This window comes from Cydia pomonella, chromosome 12 (genome assembly GCF_033807575.1).
Source record: "Cydia pomonella isolate Wapato2018A chromosome 12, ilCydPomo1, whole genome shotgun sequence".
Classification (NCBI taxonomy): Eukaryota; Metazoa; Arthropoda; class Insecta; order Lepidoptera; family Tortricidae; genus Cydia; species Cydia pomonella.
Genome location: NC_084714.1, coordinates 6,715,556 through 6,731,066, shown reverse-complemented (window position 1 = coordinate 6,731,066; position 15,511 = coordinate 6,715,556). Strand labels below are relative to the sequence as shown.

At 36.4% G+C, this 15,511-nt stretch overlaps 1 protein-coding gene across 4 annotated transcripts in view; it reads left to right on the top strand.

Annotated features, from left to right (window-relative positions):
• The window catches only part of LOC133523368 (cyclin-dependent kinase 14), a 136,692-nt gene that overhangs the window by 30,434 nt on the left and 90,747 nt on the right, over positions 1-15,511 (top strand). For all 4 annotated transcript variants that reach the window (XM_061858892.1, XM_061858890.1, XM_061858893.1 and 1 more), the window contains exon 2: positions 11,899-11,985. In XM_061858892.1, the coding sequence (XP_061714876.1) occupies positions 11,899-11,985 (87 nt within the window). The remainder of the gene's footprint in view (positions 1-11,898; positions 11,986-15,511) is intronic.

The window sequence follows — 15,511 nt, the reverse complement described above, 5'->3', positions numbered from 1 at the left end:
TTTGTGTCAAGAAGCTTTCGGCCGCTGACGTGGCCAATGGATATTTTTCGGGAAACAAATTTTAAAAGTGATATGATTGGGTTTCGAAAGCTTTGACAAAAGCTCTCGATTTACGGTTTTCATTAATGTAATTATTACTTTCCATAACCTAGAAATATATCAACGTTTAAAAAAATATTTTCAGAATTGTTCCGCCGCTAACTATTTTTCAGTTGCAATATCTATAGTTAACGAAGAAAGTCGTTTCTGAAAGCTTTTTCTGAAAGCCCATGATAGCGGCCTACGTTAGTGTAAGTTTGTAAGCGTCTTAATGTCTAGAAGTTTGTCCAAAGTAGTGATTTGTGTCAGGAAGTTTTCGGCCGCTGACTCGGTCAATGGATATTTGTCGGGAAATTTGTTTTAAAAGTGATATGATTGGGTTTCGAAAGCTTTGACAAAAGCTCTGGATTTACGGTTTTCATTGACGTAATTATTACTTTCCATAATCGAGAAATATATCAACATTTAAAAAAATATTTTCAGAATGGTTCCGCCGCTAACTATTTTTCAGGTGCATAATCTATAGTTAGCGAAGAAAGTCGTTTCTGAAAGTGTTTTCTGAAAGCCCATGATAGCGGCTTACGTTGGTATAAGTTTCTAAGCGTCTTAATCTCTGGAAGCTTATCAAAATCACTGATTTCTGTCAAGAAACTTTCAGCCGCTGACTCGGCCAATGGATATTTTTCGGAAAACAACTTTGAAAAGTGATACGATTGGGTTTCGAAAGCTTTGGCGAAAGCTCTGGATTTACGGGTTTCTTTGATGTAATAATTACTTTCCATAATCTGGAATTGTATCAATATTTTAAAAAATTGTTTCAGAATCGTTCCGCCGCTAACAATTATTGTGTTGCAATATCTATAGACAGCGAGGAAAGTCGGTTTGTAAAGCTTTTTATGAAAGTCTACGATAGCTGCCTACGTTGGTGTAAGTTTGAAAGCGTCTTAATGTCTAGAAGTTCGTCAAAAGTAGTGATTTGTGTCAGGAAGATTTCGGCCGCTAACTCGGCCAATGGATATTTTTCGGGAATCGACTTTGAAAAGCGTTTTTTTTGGATTTTAAATATTTCGACAATAGCTCTTGATTAACGGTTTTCATTGTTGTAATAATAACTTTTCATAATCTAGAATTGTGTCAACTTTTAAAAAAAATTGTTCAGAATCGTTGCGCCGCTTACTATTATTCAGTTGCAATATCTATATATAGCAAGGAAAGTCGGTTCTGAATGCATTTTTATTTTAAAAAATTAACTCTTTATTGTTGGTATCAATTAGAAAATGTCTTTCTGTCTAGAAAAGGTTTTAATTTAGTTTTGTATGCTTAGAATCTTATGGCCGTTCATTTTTTTAACAAAAACTCTAATAATCATGGTAAATGTATTTTGTAAACAGTAAATGTGAGGATTTAATCAACATCTTCTGTGAATAATAGATTTGAAGCGTCTTTATGTCTTTAAATGCGTTTATAGTTAACTTGTGTAGTACGTAATGTTGGTGGCTGTTCAAGTCATTTTTGATACCTAGTTGGTAAAATTTATCGTGATACGCTATTAATTGTATAAAGCCCCACTTTTTTCTTCACCATTGACCTATTAATATCCCACTTAAGCTCTTTTTTATGGAAATACACGTATTAAAACTGTTAACTTCTTAATTTGGTCGGGTTATCGTTGGCCGATAACTTTGGCCGCTAACTTCACACCGGTTACAAAAAAGACGCGAACGAGCTAAGCATACTATAAAAAGTGTATGACCCTTTTATCATCTTGAGGCAATTGCTGACTAGTGTACCTAGTGAATCTAGTGATTACTAAAGTGGAGTTCAAAAGAAATTGCAAATAATTTGTCGTTTGCAGTTGTGTTTGATGTAGTTGTCTGGAAAAGATCGCTCTGTAGCAATAAGGCCGCCTGTAGTTTACCTCTATCTTCATGTATTATATGTGTTTCCATGTACATTTATTCTGAGGTTGTGCAATGAAGAGGATTTGTATTGTACTGTATTGTTTAATTTAAACAAATATGACAGATTTTCTTAGCATTTGACAAATAACGTAATATTTTTACGAAGGTTATTTTCGCTGAAATATTATTCTTTAAAACATATGTATTTTAAGTAAAAATTTATAAAATAGAAATATTTAAGTATGTAACCTGTTGATAAGATCATGGACATCGAGTTTGTACTTAAAAAGTGCGAGATTACGGAAGTGATGAAGGTAAAATAGTTTGTTGAAATGATATGCAATTTCTATTGAACTTCGTTACATTTTTGAACTACCTATTTAATTTGAATAAAGACACATTTAATGCTAAAATTCCTTCACTAAGTGTGTCTGTCATACAAAACTTAGCAAGTCACTCAGTTGGCTCTCTCTCAATTCTGATCGTAACTGTCTAATAGCTGCCATAAATAATTTAATATTTCCTTGTGCACAATTCCGTGGAATGCAGGATGGATAGTGAAAACGCATTCTTGGCGGCCGTTCAAACTGTTCCAGTAAGAGTTGCATCAGCACTCGTTAGCGCTGTCATCAGCTTGGGCTACTTGATAACCAGCCGGATTGTTAATATTATACAGACACAACTAATAGCAACAAAATGCATGCTTGGCGGCCGTGCAAACTGTTCCAGTAAGAGTTGCATCAGCACTAGCGTTAGCGCTGTCATCAGCTTGGGCTACTTGATAACCAGCCGGATTGTTAATATTATACAAACACAACTACTAGCAACAAAACGCATTCTTGGCGGCCGTGCAAACTGTTCCAGTAAGAGTTGCATCAGCACTAGCGTTAGCGCTGTCATCAGCTTGGGCTACTTGATAACCAGCCGGATTGTTAATATTATACAAACACAACTAATAGCAACAAAATGCATTGTGGTCAAAAAGTTGCCGAAAAAACTTCTCGTGATTTGTGCACCTTATTTTGTTGCAATAAGGTTTACTTATACATTCCATTTACTAAAGAGGAGTCATGATATTTTGTCGGGACGTAAAGTAGCTATTTCTTTAAAGTCGTAGTTTTGATTAGTTGAAGTAAATACAGATATTAATCAAATAAAAATTAAATTCGTAGATATAAAGAAGAAACTGTAGAACAAGTGAAACTACAGTTACTTTAATAGATGAAAATTATTCTCATTTACTTCTAATCTCGAGTATTAAGTACATATTCAGTAGGTACTGTTATAATAGTCTGACGCATCTCTCGTGTGGGTAGCTTGTGATTGGCAATCAAAACAAGTAATTCGTCATTCATTAGACGCTGTGATTGTTTCAATTATTATTTGTTTACTATAGCAGTCTTGTATTCTTTGCGAGACCGAAAACATATCAAATAGTAGACCAAGCTTCCATTGATCAACGTAGTTTAGTTACTCAATATTCTCAATAATTTATTACTCAATCTCATTAAAACAACTTAGCATTAAATACACGTCAAGTACGAATGAAATAGTATCAAACTAAACCACGACATGTATAACATGTGCACTGGTTCTGCATTGTATTGCAATGCGCAATAGGTGGGGCGTGCGCGGACGCAAGGTCGACGAACGACATTCGCACGCTGAGAGGTAATACCCCCTACCTAGCCTGCGGGCTAGGTTTCATCCGTACGAGCTGATTGAGGTCAGCTTATCGAAAGTAATGTCGAATACGTATTTGAATATTGGTTTGTCGTAAATGTCTTTTCCCATTCGAAGAAAATCGCTTCGTGCACTGTATTCTATATCTTTCTCAATAATTGCACGGCTACAACGAGGTGATATGTGGCAGTATGCAGTGTTTGACTGGTAGAGAATGCCTTTAAGTCCGCCTATTGTACGTTATACTTGTATTTGTGCAATAAAGTTTACAATAAGAAATAATAATAATATGTCTGCATATAGGTAGTAGCGGGAAAGGGATAATACCTACCTTTCTTTTGTGAAAAATAATTAAATCGATAGCGAGACATGCCAAGCTTCTTGCAGAACAATGCGTAGGTGCCTACGGAGAACAATAGGATAGCTGGAATAGGATGAAAAAAAAAAGCTTTCCAGGATCAGAACTAAACATGGCACCAACTTGAATGAACTATGATATTTGGGTTATCTCGTCCGGTATCTGGCCATTCGCTGACCGGCATATTGCAATTGGTATCTCGAATGTGTGGGTGTATCTGAAGGCACCCACGTGAATACCTCAATTGTGTCAGCTCTATTTTAGTTACCATCTACGGTATATGTAGTGTTGAAATTTCAACCTTCTCACATTTTAATGTTTGTTGAATAAAAATAGTACGACTATTTTCGAATAAACTTGTTTCAGTCCAAGGTAGAGATTCAAGGCGCAAGGTCTCAATGCATCTTTAAATACACAAGCCGCTATTTTTATTTATGATTCCTTTAATTTTGCGATTATCACTTAATATCATAGATTAATTTCTTCCTTCAAATGTATCCAACATTTGCTTCATCATACTCGCCTTGTTATATTTTTAATTCGTCATTCAAAAATAGGTTACGAAAACATTGAATCATCTTTCACCAAAATGTCGAGAACTCCAAACCAGTGTTCAATTATCCGCTGCATCTGAATGTGTCCTCTCGATCAAGTTGACAGAGGGCTGTTACACGTCTCTTAGCTCGTTTGGCAATTCCACCACGTATAATTGAAAAGTCCTAACTGCCTTGGAGTGATAAAAGTTTATTAGTCCTTTTGGGTTTAGTTAAGTGTCCGGGCGCCGCAGCGCGACGCGTTATGAGAGTGGGCGCCAGAGTTTTAATTCTCATCGTCTACTGAACGTATTCCTTACGAGTAACCAGTTTAAATGTAATCTCTGATACGCAAATCTTGAGTCAACGCTTATGTTGGTTCTTAAGGCGATGAAAGCTATGAAAGTAAAGGGAATTACAGCCCAGGAATGAGTTCATTGGACAATCCCGGTATGCGGAACTAGCTTTCATCTTCGCAACTATATTTTTTCCCTTGGATTGCTTGTCAAAGAGTGGAACAGTTGGGCGGATCACGGAGCGTGGGCTAATATATGACAAACTTAATTTAGTTCCAACGCCCCTGGCTACGAATATATAAATAATACATTGTGTAGGCCTACTTAAATGCCTTTCACAATTAAGTTTTTTTTTTAAATCAGTGAATCACACAAAGAGTCTCATTCAAAATAATACATTTAATCAATATTAACTCCCCCATTCCACAGGTAAATGTCGACTGCAGTAAAAGCCAATTTACAATCAAGTATATCACAATGCATTTGCATTTACCTGTACCGTTTCACTTTATTAAACCCATCACTTTTGAATTGCATTGATAACACCCTGCGTCCCGGTCCCGGTGCACGATCTGGCAGTTTATGATCATGTAACAATCGAACGCAACGACCAACCAAAGTAACCATGATCCATACATTCAGAACAACTTCTCGTAAATAGAGACCGCACTTACGCTGGTTTTCCTGACTGTTCGAGTCTTCGCGCCGAGTCGAGGAAGGTAACTCCACTTGCGATTTATGGATCGTAAATTCGTGTATGAAATCTTTGTGGAATCGCTTTATGAGCTCCGCATTAATAAGTGGATAATCTTGTTAATTCGGCTGCTGAAACGTTCTACAGGATCATCTTTATGGCCTAACGCTACCGTTGATTTGCATATTTTAGGATATATTTTCAGAAATGTATGATACCGATTTTAATTAAAATATAAACGCTGTTTTATAGTCTGTTTTATATGTTTTGTAGGTAGGAAGAACTCCTTTGTGCGCTATAAAAATATCCTAATTTGTCCGATATATTTATATTTTTTTTAAGTTTTAAGGGGTACTAAAATACCATGAGTAAGTCGCCACTAAGCTGTACGTTTTACCTATACGTTTTTGTGACTCGGTGAAAAAAAAAAGTACGACATTGGGAAGATATAATGTACTTGTTCACGGAACTTCAGGAGCATTCCATGAAATTATCTACCGTTGTCCCTTACGTCACCAATAAGCTTTACGGTTTACCTATACGTTTTTGTGAAGCCCATGAAGGGTTCCCTACCATTTATGACGTATTAAAAAAAAAACTACTTACTAGATCTCGTTCAAACCAACTTTCGATGAAATTATCTACCGTTGTCTCGTACAAACGCGAATTTTCTGAAGATTTGCAGGTACAAGAGTATTATCTTCTGTTACTAATGGTCAACAATATGCACAGAAAAATAATCGTTTGCTTTAAACGCCGAAAAAAAAAGTCGCAACACAGGAAATAAAATGCGTCAGTACGGGCCATTGAATACTCCTTTACGGAAATAATATCAACAGTTTTGTTCTAAAATAAGAAATAAAAATCCGTAAAACAAAGATCAGCTGATTAGTGGTATGCTGGTATGGCATCATCTGTTTGACTGTATAACACTCATGCAGGTATTGAAACGAAACCGGTATCATATTATGCACGTATGATATGCCCCCAGCTAACTAAATATGTTGACTATGTTTTGGAACCCGTTGTTTCAATAGATCATGTACTTATGTGTTGTCTGACTTAATGCAATGAGTGTAATAATAGCTTATCGATATGTTACCAAACAGCTTGTTAGCCTTATCGATTTTGTATATGTAATTAATTATGTAGACGATTAGAAACTTTATCAGCGTGTGGTAACAAAACAACGTGCGTGCTAAATAAGTTGGTATATAACATTATATATACCGTTAACGTGTTCTATTCTTCGGGGTTTTAATACTGTGATTGATTATTTCTTACACTGAAATACAAATAAGACAGAAAATTGCAAGATAGAGTTTTTCAAGTACAAAATGTTTATGAATGAATGAAAATCTTTATTTTCAGGCGACTATTAGCCCATAGATAAATACCTTATAAACTATTAAGCGTACATATTGTTATAAAATATATCTGAAAACTAAAAACACACAATTATGGCATTGAATAAATTGAATTACATTTGTTATTAATTATTAATTGAATTATATTTATGCCATTGCCAGAACTCTAAGAATAATACCCGATTGGACGGATTTTTTAATCACTCTCGCTTAGTATTACCACACCATGATTTGAAACCCTGAAGTCAAAGTCAAGTCTGAGAGAAAAAAAATCCACTGAATTCAAAAAAAAAAACTATATAATTAAGGTAAGGCGGTAATCAAGGCGAAAGGCTATTACCCAGCAGTGGGACACACAAACTAGGAAAAAAAAGGAAAGGCGAGGTAGGACAAACACTTGTATGGAATCCTCATACTGTTTGTCTTGCCCCGAGCAAAATGAACTATGTTCGTCTTACTTCAACTTACCTTAGTGTGTTTGCGCACCTCCGCCGCGAAAACAGCAGCGCGTACACTTGTCTCGGATAATATGGAAACCTTCATTGCCGCTTGGATAACTAGGTACAGTTGATTAATAAGAGCTTTTTCTTCTTACTGGACTGTCAATATTCATAGATATTCGGCGCTTGCTCTTATGAACCTATATAACAGCAATATAGCCACACATTTTTTATTGTTTGTCTTTTAAGCGGTCATATACAAGTTATATAACCCTAGTTATTGTCCCTGTCGCTTTCCAGATTAGATACTGCCGACAGCATGAATGTTTGCTCATGGTGGTTGTTTGCTCTAGCTCTAGGCCTGTTGATTGTGGCGCCACCGGCGCCGAATTAGAACAGCGTACATTCGATTTTGTACTCTATTTATTGATAACAAGACTAGTTTTTGAGTGAAAGCAAAAGCTCGCAGGTGACTTGTCGCACATGTGTAAACATTGATAAATGAATTTATTTGATTCGTAGTATCAGAGGTCTTATTTGGATCGACTGCATTTAGGAAAGTGTACAGAACTTAATATTGACTGAATTTAATTCCATCTTCTGACGTCCAGGCGTGCGGAGCGACTGCATCTTACATTGGTAATATAATGCCTCTTAAATATTTGGATATGAAGATTTAGTTTTCTGAACCAAAGTTTTGGAATTCCGCATAACCTACTACAAGTAACAAATATAATCTCTTTAAGACAAGAAGTTTCTTTTAAATATTTCTCAGGGAGTTAAACTTCGACCCGTATAACTTTTTGAGAGATGAACATTTAACCCTTGGACCACCAACAGATGCCCTCATAAACGCTCGCAGATAGGTAGTCGTATGTATAAAATTTTGGCCACCATAAACCAGACTTCCTAATAAATAAAACCATATTTGTCTGCCCTAATGCAGTGCTACAAAGCTCAGGTGCTATTACATTCCACTACACCGTACATAACAGTGCATTTCTATTCACGATTGCAGCGCAAAGTGCACTAAATTCACCTATCTGGCCAGTAGAATGGGAATGTTTTGAAACCTGGAGCACTGACACGACGCGTCGACCTGGCGCCGTCGAGAGTTTGGCAGGCCATCGCCACTGTACGTCAAATATATATTTATACTTTCGTACTTTATTCCTTTGTGATAAGGCTTAATGTGTATACATATATTTGGCGCTGATCAATACACTCATTATGGAATTTCGTAATCTATAATTGAAAAGCTGGATTACCAGCTGGTTTTTCGAGTTACGAGTGCTTGACTTAACGTGATTATTTATTATTTTTTCTGCTTCTGGAGTCTCTGGAAGTGAAAGATGGGCAATGAACTTTCAATAAAATTGATCTGGAATTGTTATTGCGGTCGTTGATCTTTGATGTTTGAATTTAATGCTTTGTACAGGTGATAATCACTAAACAAATTTAAATAGTAAGATGATAATAAATAAAGGTTTCGAATGCAACTGTGTATTAATGTTGACGTCTTCAATGTATCTATCTACATATATCAGTTTTGTACAGATATTAGTAAATGGTTTTCCTAACATTGGGTCGGATGATAAATTCGATATGAACAGGAAATGCGCCGGCGTGCAAATGTCGTAATAACTGCTGAACTAGTAACAATTCATAATATTAGATGTACCTATGTCTAATAGTGATAAGGATAATGTTTTACTACCTGTCATCGATATCGATTTAGATATGAAGTAACCGGGTCGCGTGCTGAGGGCATTGAACGGACATTACTTCTTACGTGTTTGTTTGAACTGCTCTTTCGTAATTACTTTGGACTTCGGAGCTTCGGTAACAAAAATAAGCGCATTACGTATCTTTTGATACTATTGCCTTTTCTTAGGACATCACGTTTTTCTCCCTTCGTTAAACATAATTTCTTTTGCTACATTTCATTTGTTATCAAAGGACCTGCCAGTAACATTTTCGTTTGTAAACATATTTATAAGTCATTAGAAATTATTGAAGCGTTTAGCTTGTTTATTAAGGGTCTAAACAAATGAATACTTTCGAGGGATCGGTATATGGCGTAACTTTGACCATTTCTCTCCATGTGTCAGTCCTTAATTTGTATGGAGCTATAAATAGACCGCAGAAAGTTTATATTTCTGTGGCAATTCGTTCCCATTAAGTTTGATAGATGCCGCTGCTACCAACCTTAAAGATCTATTTAAAAAATTGGCTACTGACATTTATAGCCGTGTTTAATATATTAATTGTTATTGCTATGAGTCGTGAAAGTGAAATGTATTGATTGCAAACACAATTTATTGGCATAGTTATTTGGAAGGAACCATGAACTCACGATTTGATCATTTGACATCAATAATTTTAATGTGATGAGTGAAGTTGTTCACGAGCATGCCTCATGGTTTGTTGCGTGATCACTGATCACAAGGTTAGTTTCACCCACGTTTCGTACAATAGACTACGTACCGTTGTGTATGTTTATTTTCATAAACGCCCCTGACTGTGACGACATAATGCTTTTGGCCTTTTTATACATGTTTATACACTCGGAAATGTAAAGTTACAACCAAGGTGTCTTCCTGATTGATATGCATAATACTATTCGCTGCTAAATTGATGTAGGAAAGTAAAAAATATGTTTAGCTAAGCTTTCTTTGAAGAGTTTCATCAGTATGACAGACTTGGCAGTATCGCGACGTCATTATGCGTCTATATCCTCTTTTAAACACTTTTCATCTGGCATCTTTATGGCACTATTGCTGTCGTGAATGTCTCTATACGTGCATTTGGGATTCCGCCCTGGAAATGTGGAATAACGGTCATTCAATTACAGTTACGGGTTTATACGTCACCGGGGTGTAGTTTTTATTTCGAAAATAGTCTAGCGTGAATAATACAACGCTCAGGACGATTTATTGTTAGGAATATCCTGGGGAAATTCATCCCTTTTCCAGTAGACACGTCCTAGTTTGGGAGCCTATTTTATCAGTCTGTCTTATCTGCTAGTTCAGCCATAGCTAGACCTTTTCCCTTGAGCCCTAATCCTCCGTCCCGTGTTAGTCTAATCCAGCAATTAGTTTTGCCTTGCGTGAAACATCGTGCACAAAATCGACATTCCATCCGCACAAATTGGGATAGAAATACTGTAGAAGCCATACTCCAAATTTTCGGCAAATTTTCTTTCACACGCGAAGCCTGTTTAAACTGTCTAAACAAGAAAATATGTTAGGAATTATGAAGCTGAAACATTGTTAGCACCTTTTTCCTCTGAAAGGTCGTGTATATTGGTTATAAAGGAGAGCCTGGCGTGACTGCCACGTATAAATTGTGTAATTAATTACGGCGCAACACTTGTTACTTCCCGGTGTATTCGTGTACATAACGTTGGCGAGCTATTGGGTTATTACTGGTTACTGTTATTTAGAACCGATTGGCGTTAATTATAACGCTTTTATTTCACACTTGTATGCAGAATGTTTACTGTGTGATTTGAGGTTCAAATTTGCATGGACAATTTATGAATGATTTCATTTTTGAACCTGAACCATGCACTTTTGAACCCTACAGTATAATAGAAGGATAGGATACGACAAAAAAAATCAGGCCGCTTATCTGTATAACCGCTACTGATCTAATTTTGATATAACTGGCACAACATGGCATATAGGGAGTTTCTGCTTTGAGAATGGTCATAAGTTACTTGCTACAAAGTTAATTTCAACACCTTGAGAGGATGTGGGAACGATAGAGTTAGACCAAGCTTAGTTGGCACTTTGGCACCCATGTTGATAGCCCAGACTGTGCAAGTGTTAATTTAAATGTCAAGTTCTATTAAAATAAAACGTTTAAATAACACTTGCAGTCTTGGCTATCAAAATCGATGCCAATAGCTTGGTCTAATTCTATGACTATGACATAGACCCAATCAGTAATTTGCACAGCTTCTTTTTTTATAAAATTCAACAAATGGCAACAACCCTATCATCTGTATCCGTCCACATTCGGGATGGATGATTCCGTCAAACCTAATTATCGTTGTCTAGCTGTGTAAACAACCGCATTTCTTCTCATTCTCGAGTTTTATTAATTTGCTTCGAGCTATATTTAGCTTCTGGCAGATTTATACACATATAATCTTATAGGTGTTATTTTTAAACGGAATGCGCGTGAGTGGTAATTCAACTGGCGCCAATGTCGATAACCTTTGCGATATCGCAGAGTTCAATAAGTTGTCAACACGATTAGGAACAACGCATAGTCTTAGGCCACTCGCATACTATCCGATCTGAAGAATATTTTCTGCCGTTTCTAGTAACCGAAGGGTCACATAAGTCACATTCGTACCCGATGTTCCGTTCTTGTATTTTGAAAGATTGTGGTGTTAATCTTATACTGTTATGAATCATAGTTACTTTTATTTTGATAGTTCTATTTACGTTTACGCCTATACGTTTCTGGGTAGGAAATGGATAAGGCTGATGGCTTATTAAACGCAAATGTTTATTTTTTACCAAAACGGTTACACTGTTACTCAATTAAATTAACGTTGTTTTTTTTTTGTTACAGGCGTGACAATGAGAGAAAAAAGGGGAGGCGCCATGAGCAAAATGCAAAAGCTCAGGAAGCGCCTATCCCTTAGCTTCGGTAGATTATGTAAGTATATTATACCGAAACAAATTACTTGGAATATTATTTTCCTTATAACTAATTACAAGGAAATACCTGTGTAATTGCACTATTTGTATCAAAGAGGAAACTCCAGAAAGAAAAATATTGAGCTTGAGCGTACAAACTCGCGTACAAAGCGTACAATTTCCTGATACTGCCCTCCATTAATGTGCAATTTGCAGCATATTGTGTTGTATTATTTCTTTATCAAGCCGAGGGTGATACACTGAAATACAACAGTTCCTTGCAAAACTACAGTACACAGTACAGTACCTCTTTTTTGGTACGGATGGCTAAATAATGGAATGCGCTCCCGCCATCTGTATTCCCTGATAAATATGACCTCGGTCTCTTTAAAGCAAGAGTGAATAGGCTACTACTTAACCGATGAGCTTCATCTTAGGCCCTGTCTTCACTCGATCAGGTGTGACTAGGGCCAATCGCAGATCAGTTTATATTTTAAAAAAAACCAGCCACATCACCTTCTTCAATTTCGGCCACTGACTTTTTGACAACACATCACAGCAAGTAACTTTCTAAGAGCTATGAAACTTAGATAAAATTGCTTCCGTTATAGACTTATCTTTATTTATAACCGTGATGCAGTCTTGCCATTTTAAATTAAAAAACTTCGTCTGTAACATTAATATCATGCAAATCTCGTAAATTTCCATCACAAGTTTTCTATGAAATATAGTGTATGTTAAACGAGGAGCAAGTATGTGCAATATACACTTAACAACATTAGAAGCAAGTCACTTTGTATGAAAAATTATACAATAAAGACCCGATTTCATTGTAGTGCATCCACCAGCTCTAATGTTCGATCATGCGAAGGGGCTGTCACAAAATCAACAATTAATCTAATAATAGGTCATCTACAAATATACATTTAAGTATATTGCGTGATCATTATATATATTGTGTCTCATTAGGTAGGCCTCTATTCCGATGTCGCCGGAATAGAGGCCTATCTAATGAGACGACAGCTACGATGGTGCGGTCACGTCTCCCGGATGTCCCAGGACCGAGTCGCGAAACGCATCTTCTACTGCGAACTGCAAAATGGTAAGCGAAAGCGAGGCGGCCAGTTTCTGCGGTTCAAAGATGTGTTGAAGCGGCATATGAAGAGAGCTCATATAGAACCAACGACATGGGAGAGTCTAGCTGGTGACCGTCCACAGTGGAGGCATATTGTGCAGACGCAGGTGCGTGAATTTGAAGCCAGGCGACGCACAGAACTTGACGATAAGCGTGACGAGCTAAAGGCCAGACCACCTATGGCCATAACATATAATTACGTCGGAGGGGTGCTGACCTGCAGCGAGTGTGGCCGCACATTCGCTGCTAAGATTGGCTACGTCAGTCACCTGAGAGCGCACCAGCGACACTCTCAGCGGTAGAAAGCAGTTGCTGTGGCCGAAAACGGCTAGGAGACGATGATGATGATGATGATCATCGGATCATGGTGATTGTCGCATTCACTTCTAATTGATTACAACGCCGGAACTAATCTGAAAACGTGACAGGGTTTATTTTTAAATAACTTCAAAAAAAGACAATTCTGAATTTGGTTGAATATAGTTTTTTTAAGGCGTTTGAAACATTTCTATTTTAGTTTATTAGATTAATCTGGCCTATATTTGTTTTTGTTTATTTAACTTCTTCTGTGTATTTAGTTTTACATCCTTAATTACCTTGTTGTACTTGTGTGACTGTGACTGCTACATTTTATGAAACGAATGAAATGAGTTTCATAAAAGAATGACACGAGTACTTTAATGCCTAAAGATGTACAGTTTATGCTTTTAAACAAATTGTATATTCACAAACTAATATTTAAACAAAACGTCAAATGGCGGCAAATGAAGACTTTCACGCATGTCACGCATCGCATCTGTAGTTTTTATATTTCGGGGCGAAACTAGAGTCGGGGCTCGACTGCCACATCGTTCGATATCAAGTAACTGCGAGATTCATCAAAATTATTTGCAGCAGACATTTCATTTTGAATAAAACGTCGTCACAACTGATTTTAGAATAGAGGTCAAATCAAATTCCTTTGTTTCTCAGAGATGTTCTAAATTTGAATGTAATTAAAATATCGGCTATCGTTTACATAAAGTGAAAATTACGACTCAACTACAGATGAAGGTTTGTTAATATAGGCCATTAGTTTATCGCTTTTGAACTTATTATAAGGAAGTTATGATCAAATAGAATAATGAATCATATAGAATTTAGATGATGATTATAATTTCTCTGTTAACTAATTTTTCTGATTTCCGGAAAGTGAAGGAAGTGGTTTAATTGAAATCATCCCACCGAGAATCTTGCTTTTTAAGTACCAAATATACGAAATTAGCAAATGCTTAATATATCAATATTGTGCTTCCTTAATTGAATTTGCTACTAACATTAGCATATAATCGGCTTACTTGGAATAATATAAGACCCAAAATAGATGAATACGATTATTGGCTATTTAGGGAACATAAACTAATGAAACGTTTGTTCCTTAAATATGATCATAATTAATATGATTTCATAGGTGTGGTCATAGAGAATGAAGTAAGCTTAGAGTGCTCACTTCATGCATTAAGATATTAGGTATGTTAAAACGTATTATACAACATATGTTTAAAACTCGCTGAAAACTCAATAATCATATAGAGTTTGCGCGGAAAGTGAAGAGTCGTAGAAGGAATGGGTTCCCTTATATTCCACGACTCTTCTCTTTCCGCACAGAGTATAACAAATAAGTTTTCGAAAAGCTCGCTTAAAACTTATTTAAAAAATGGGTTTCTATCTGTGTATGGAGTGAGCGCGGCTCTAAACTTATAAACGTCTGTAAATATCTTGACATGTGTTCGTTAGGATAAATAAATACAATTAAGATGCAGTAATTATAAAGTACAATTTCATTTAACTCTCAAGATTGTTCCTAGAACTATAATATCGAGTAAAATACGTAGTCAAAAAAGTAAACATTACATTATCTATAGGCAATCTTATTGTGTGGCAAAATATACGCCTACACTAGAGTTACATGTAAACTTGTATGCGTTCCGTAACTCGATATGAAACAGGTATATTGCGTTGTAGCAACACTCTTACCATCGGCTTTATGTGTCAGAAATAAGGTTTACGAACTGTCAAATAACAGTGTTGAGTCGCCAGATATATCGCAGCAGCCGAGGTGCTCCAAAATATCTGACCACGCACTCTAGCGGCTTAACAATAGAGGCGTGTTGAGATATTTGTGATCACCGTGGCCGCGACTGTTCTACACAGTTACTTGAACATTGGTAATCCTTATTACAAGAATGTTGGGTCTATAATTGGTTAAATAAGATTGTTGCTGTTAATAATGTGTACAACTGCATGCCTGTGTCTTCGTAGTAATGATACCTATACTTTATTAGCTGGAATTCAGCTCGCTACATCGCTTCTTCCTATTTATTGGTGACAATGCTGACAATAATGTCTTTGACTTTACTTATGAATTGTA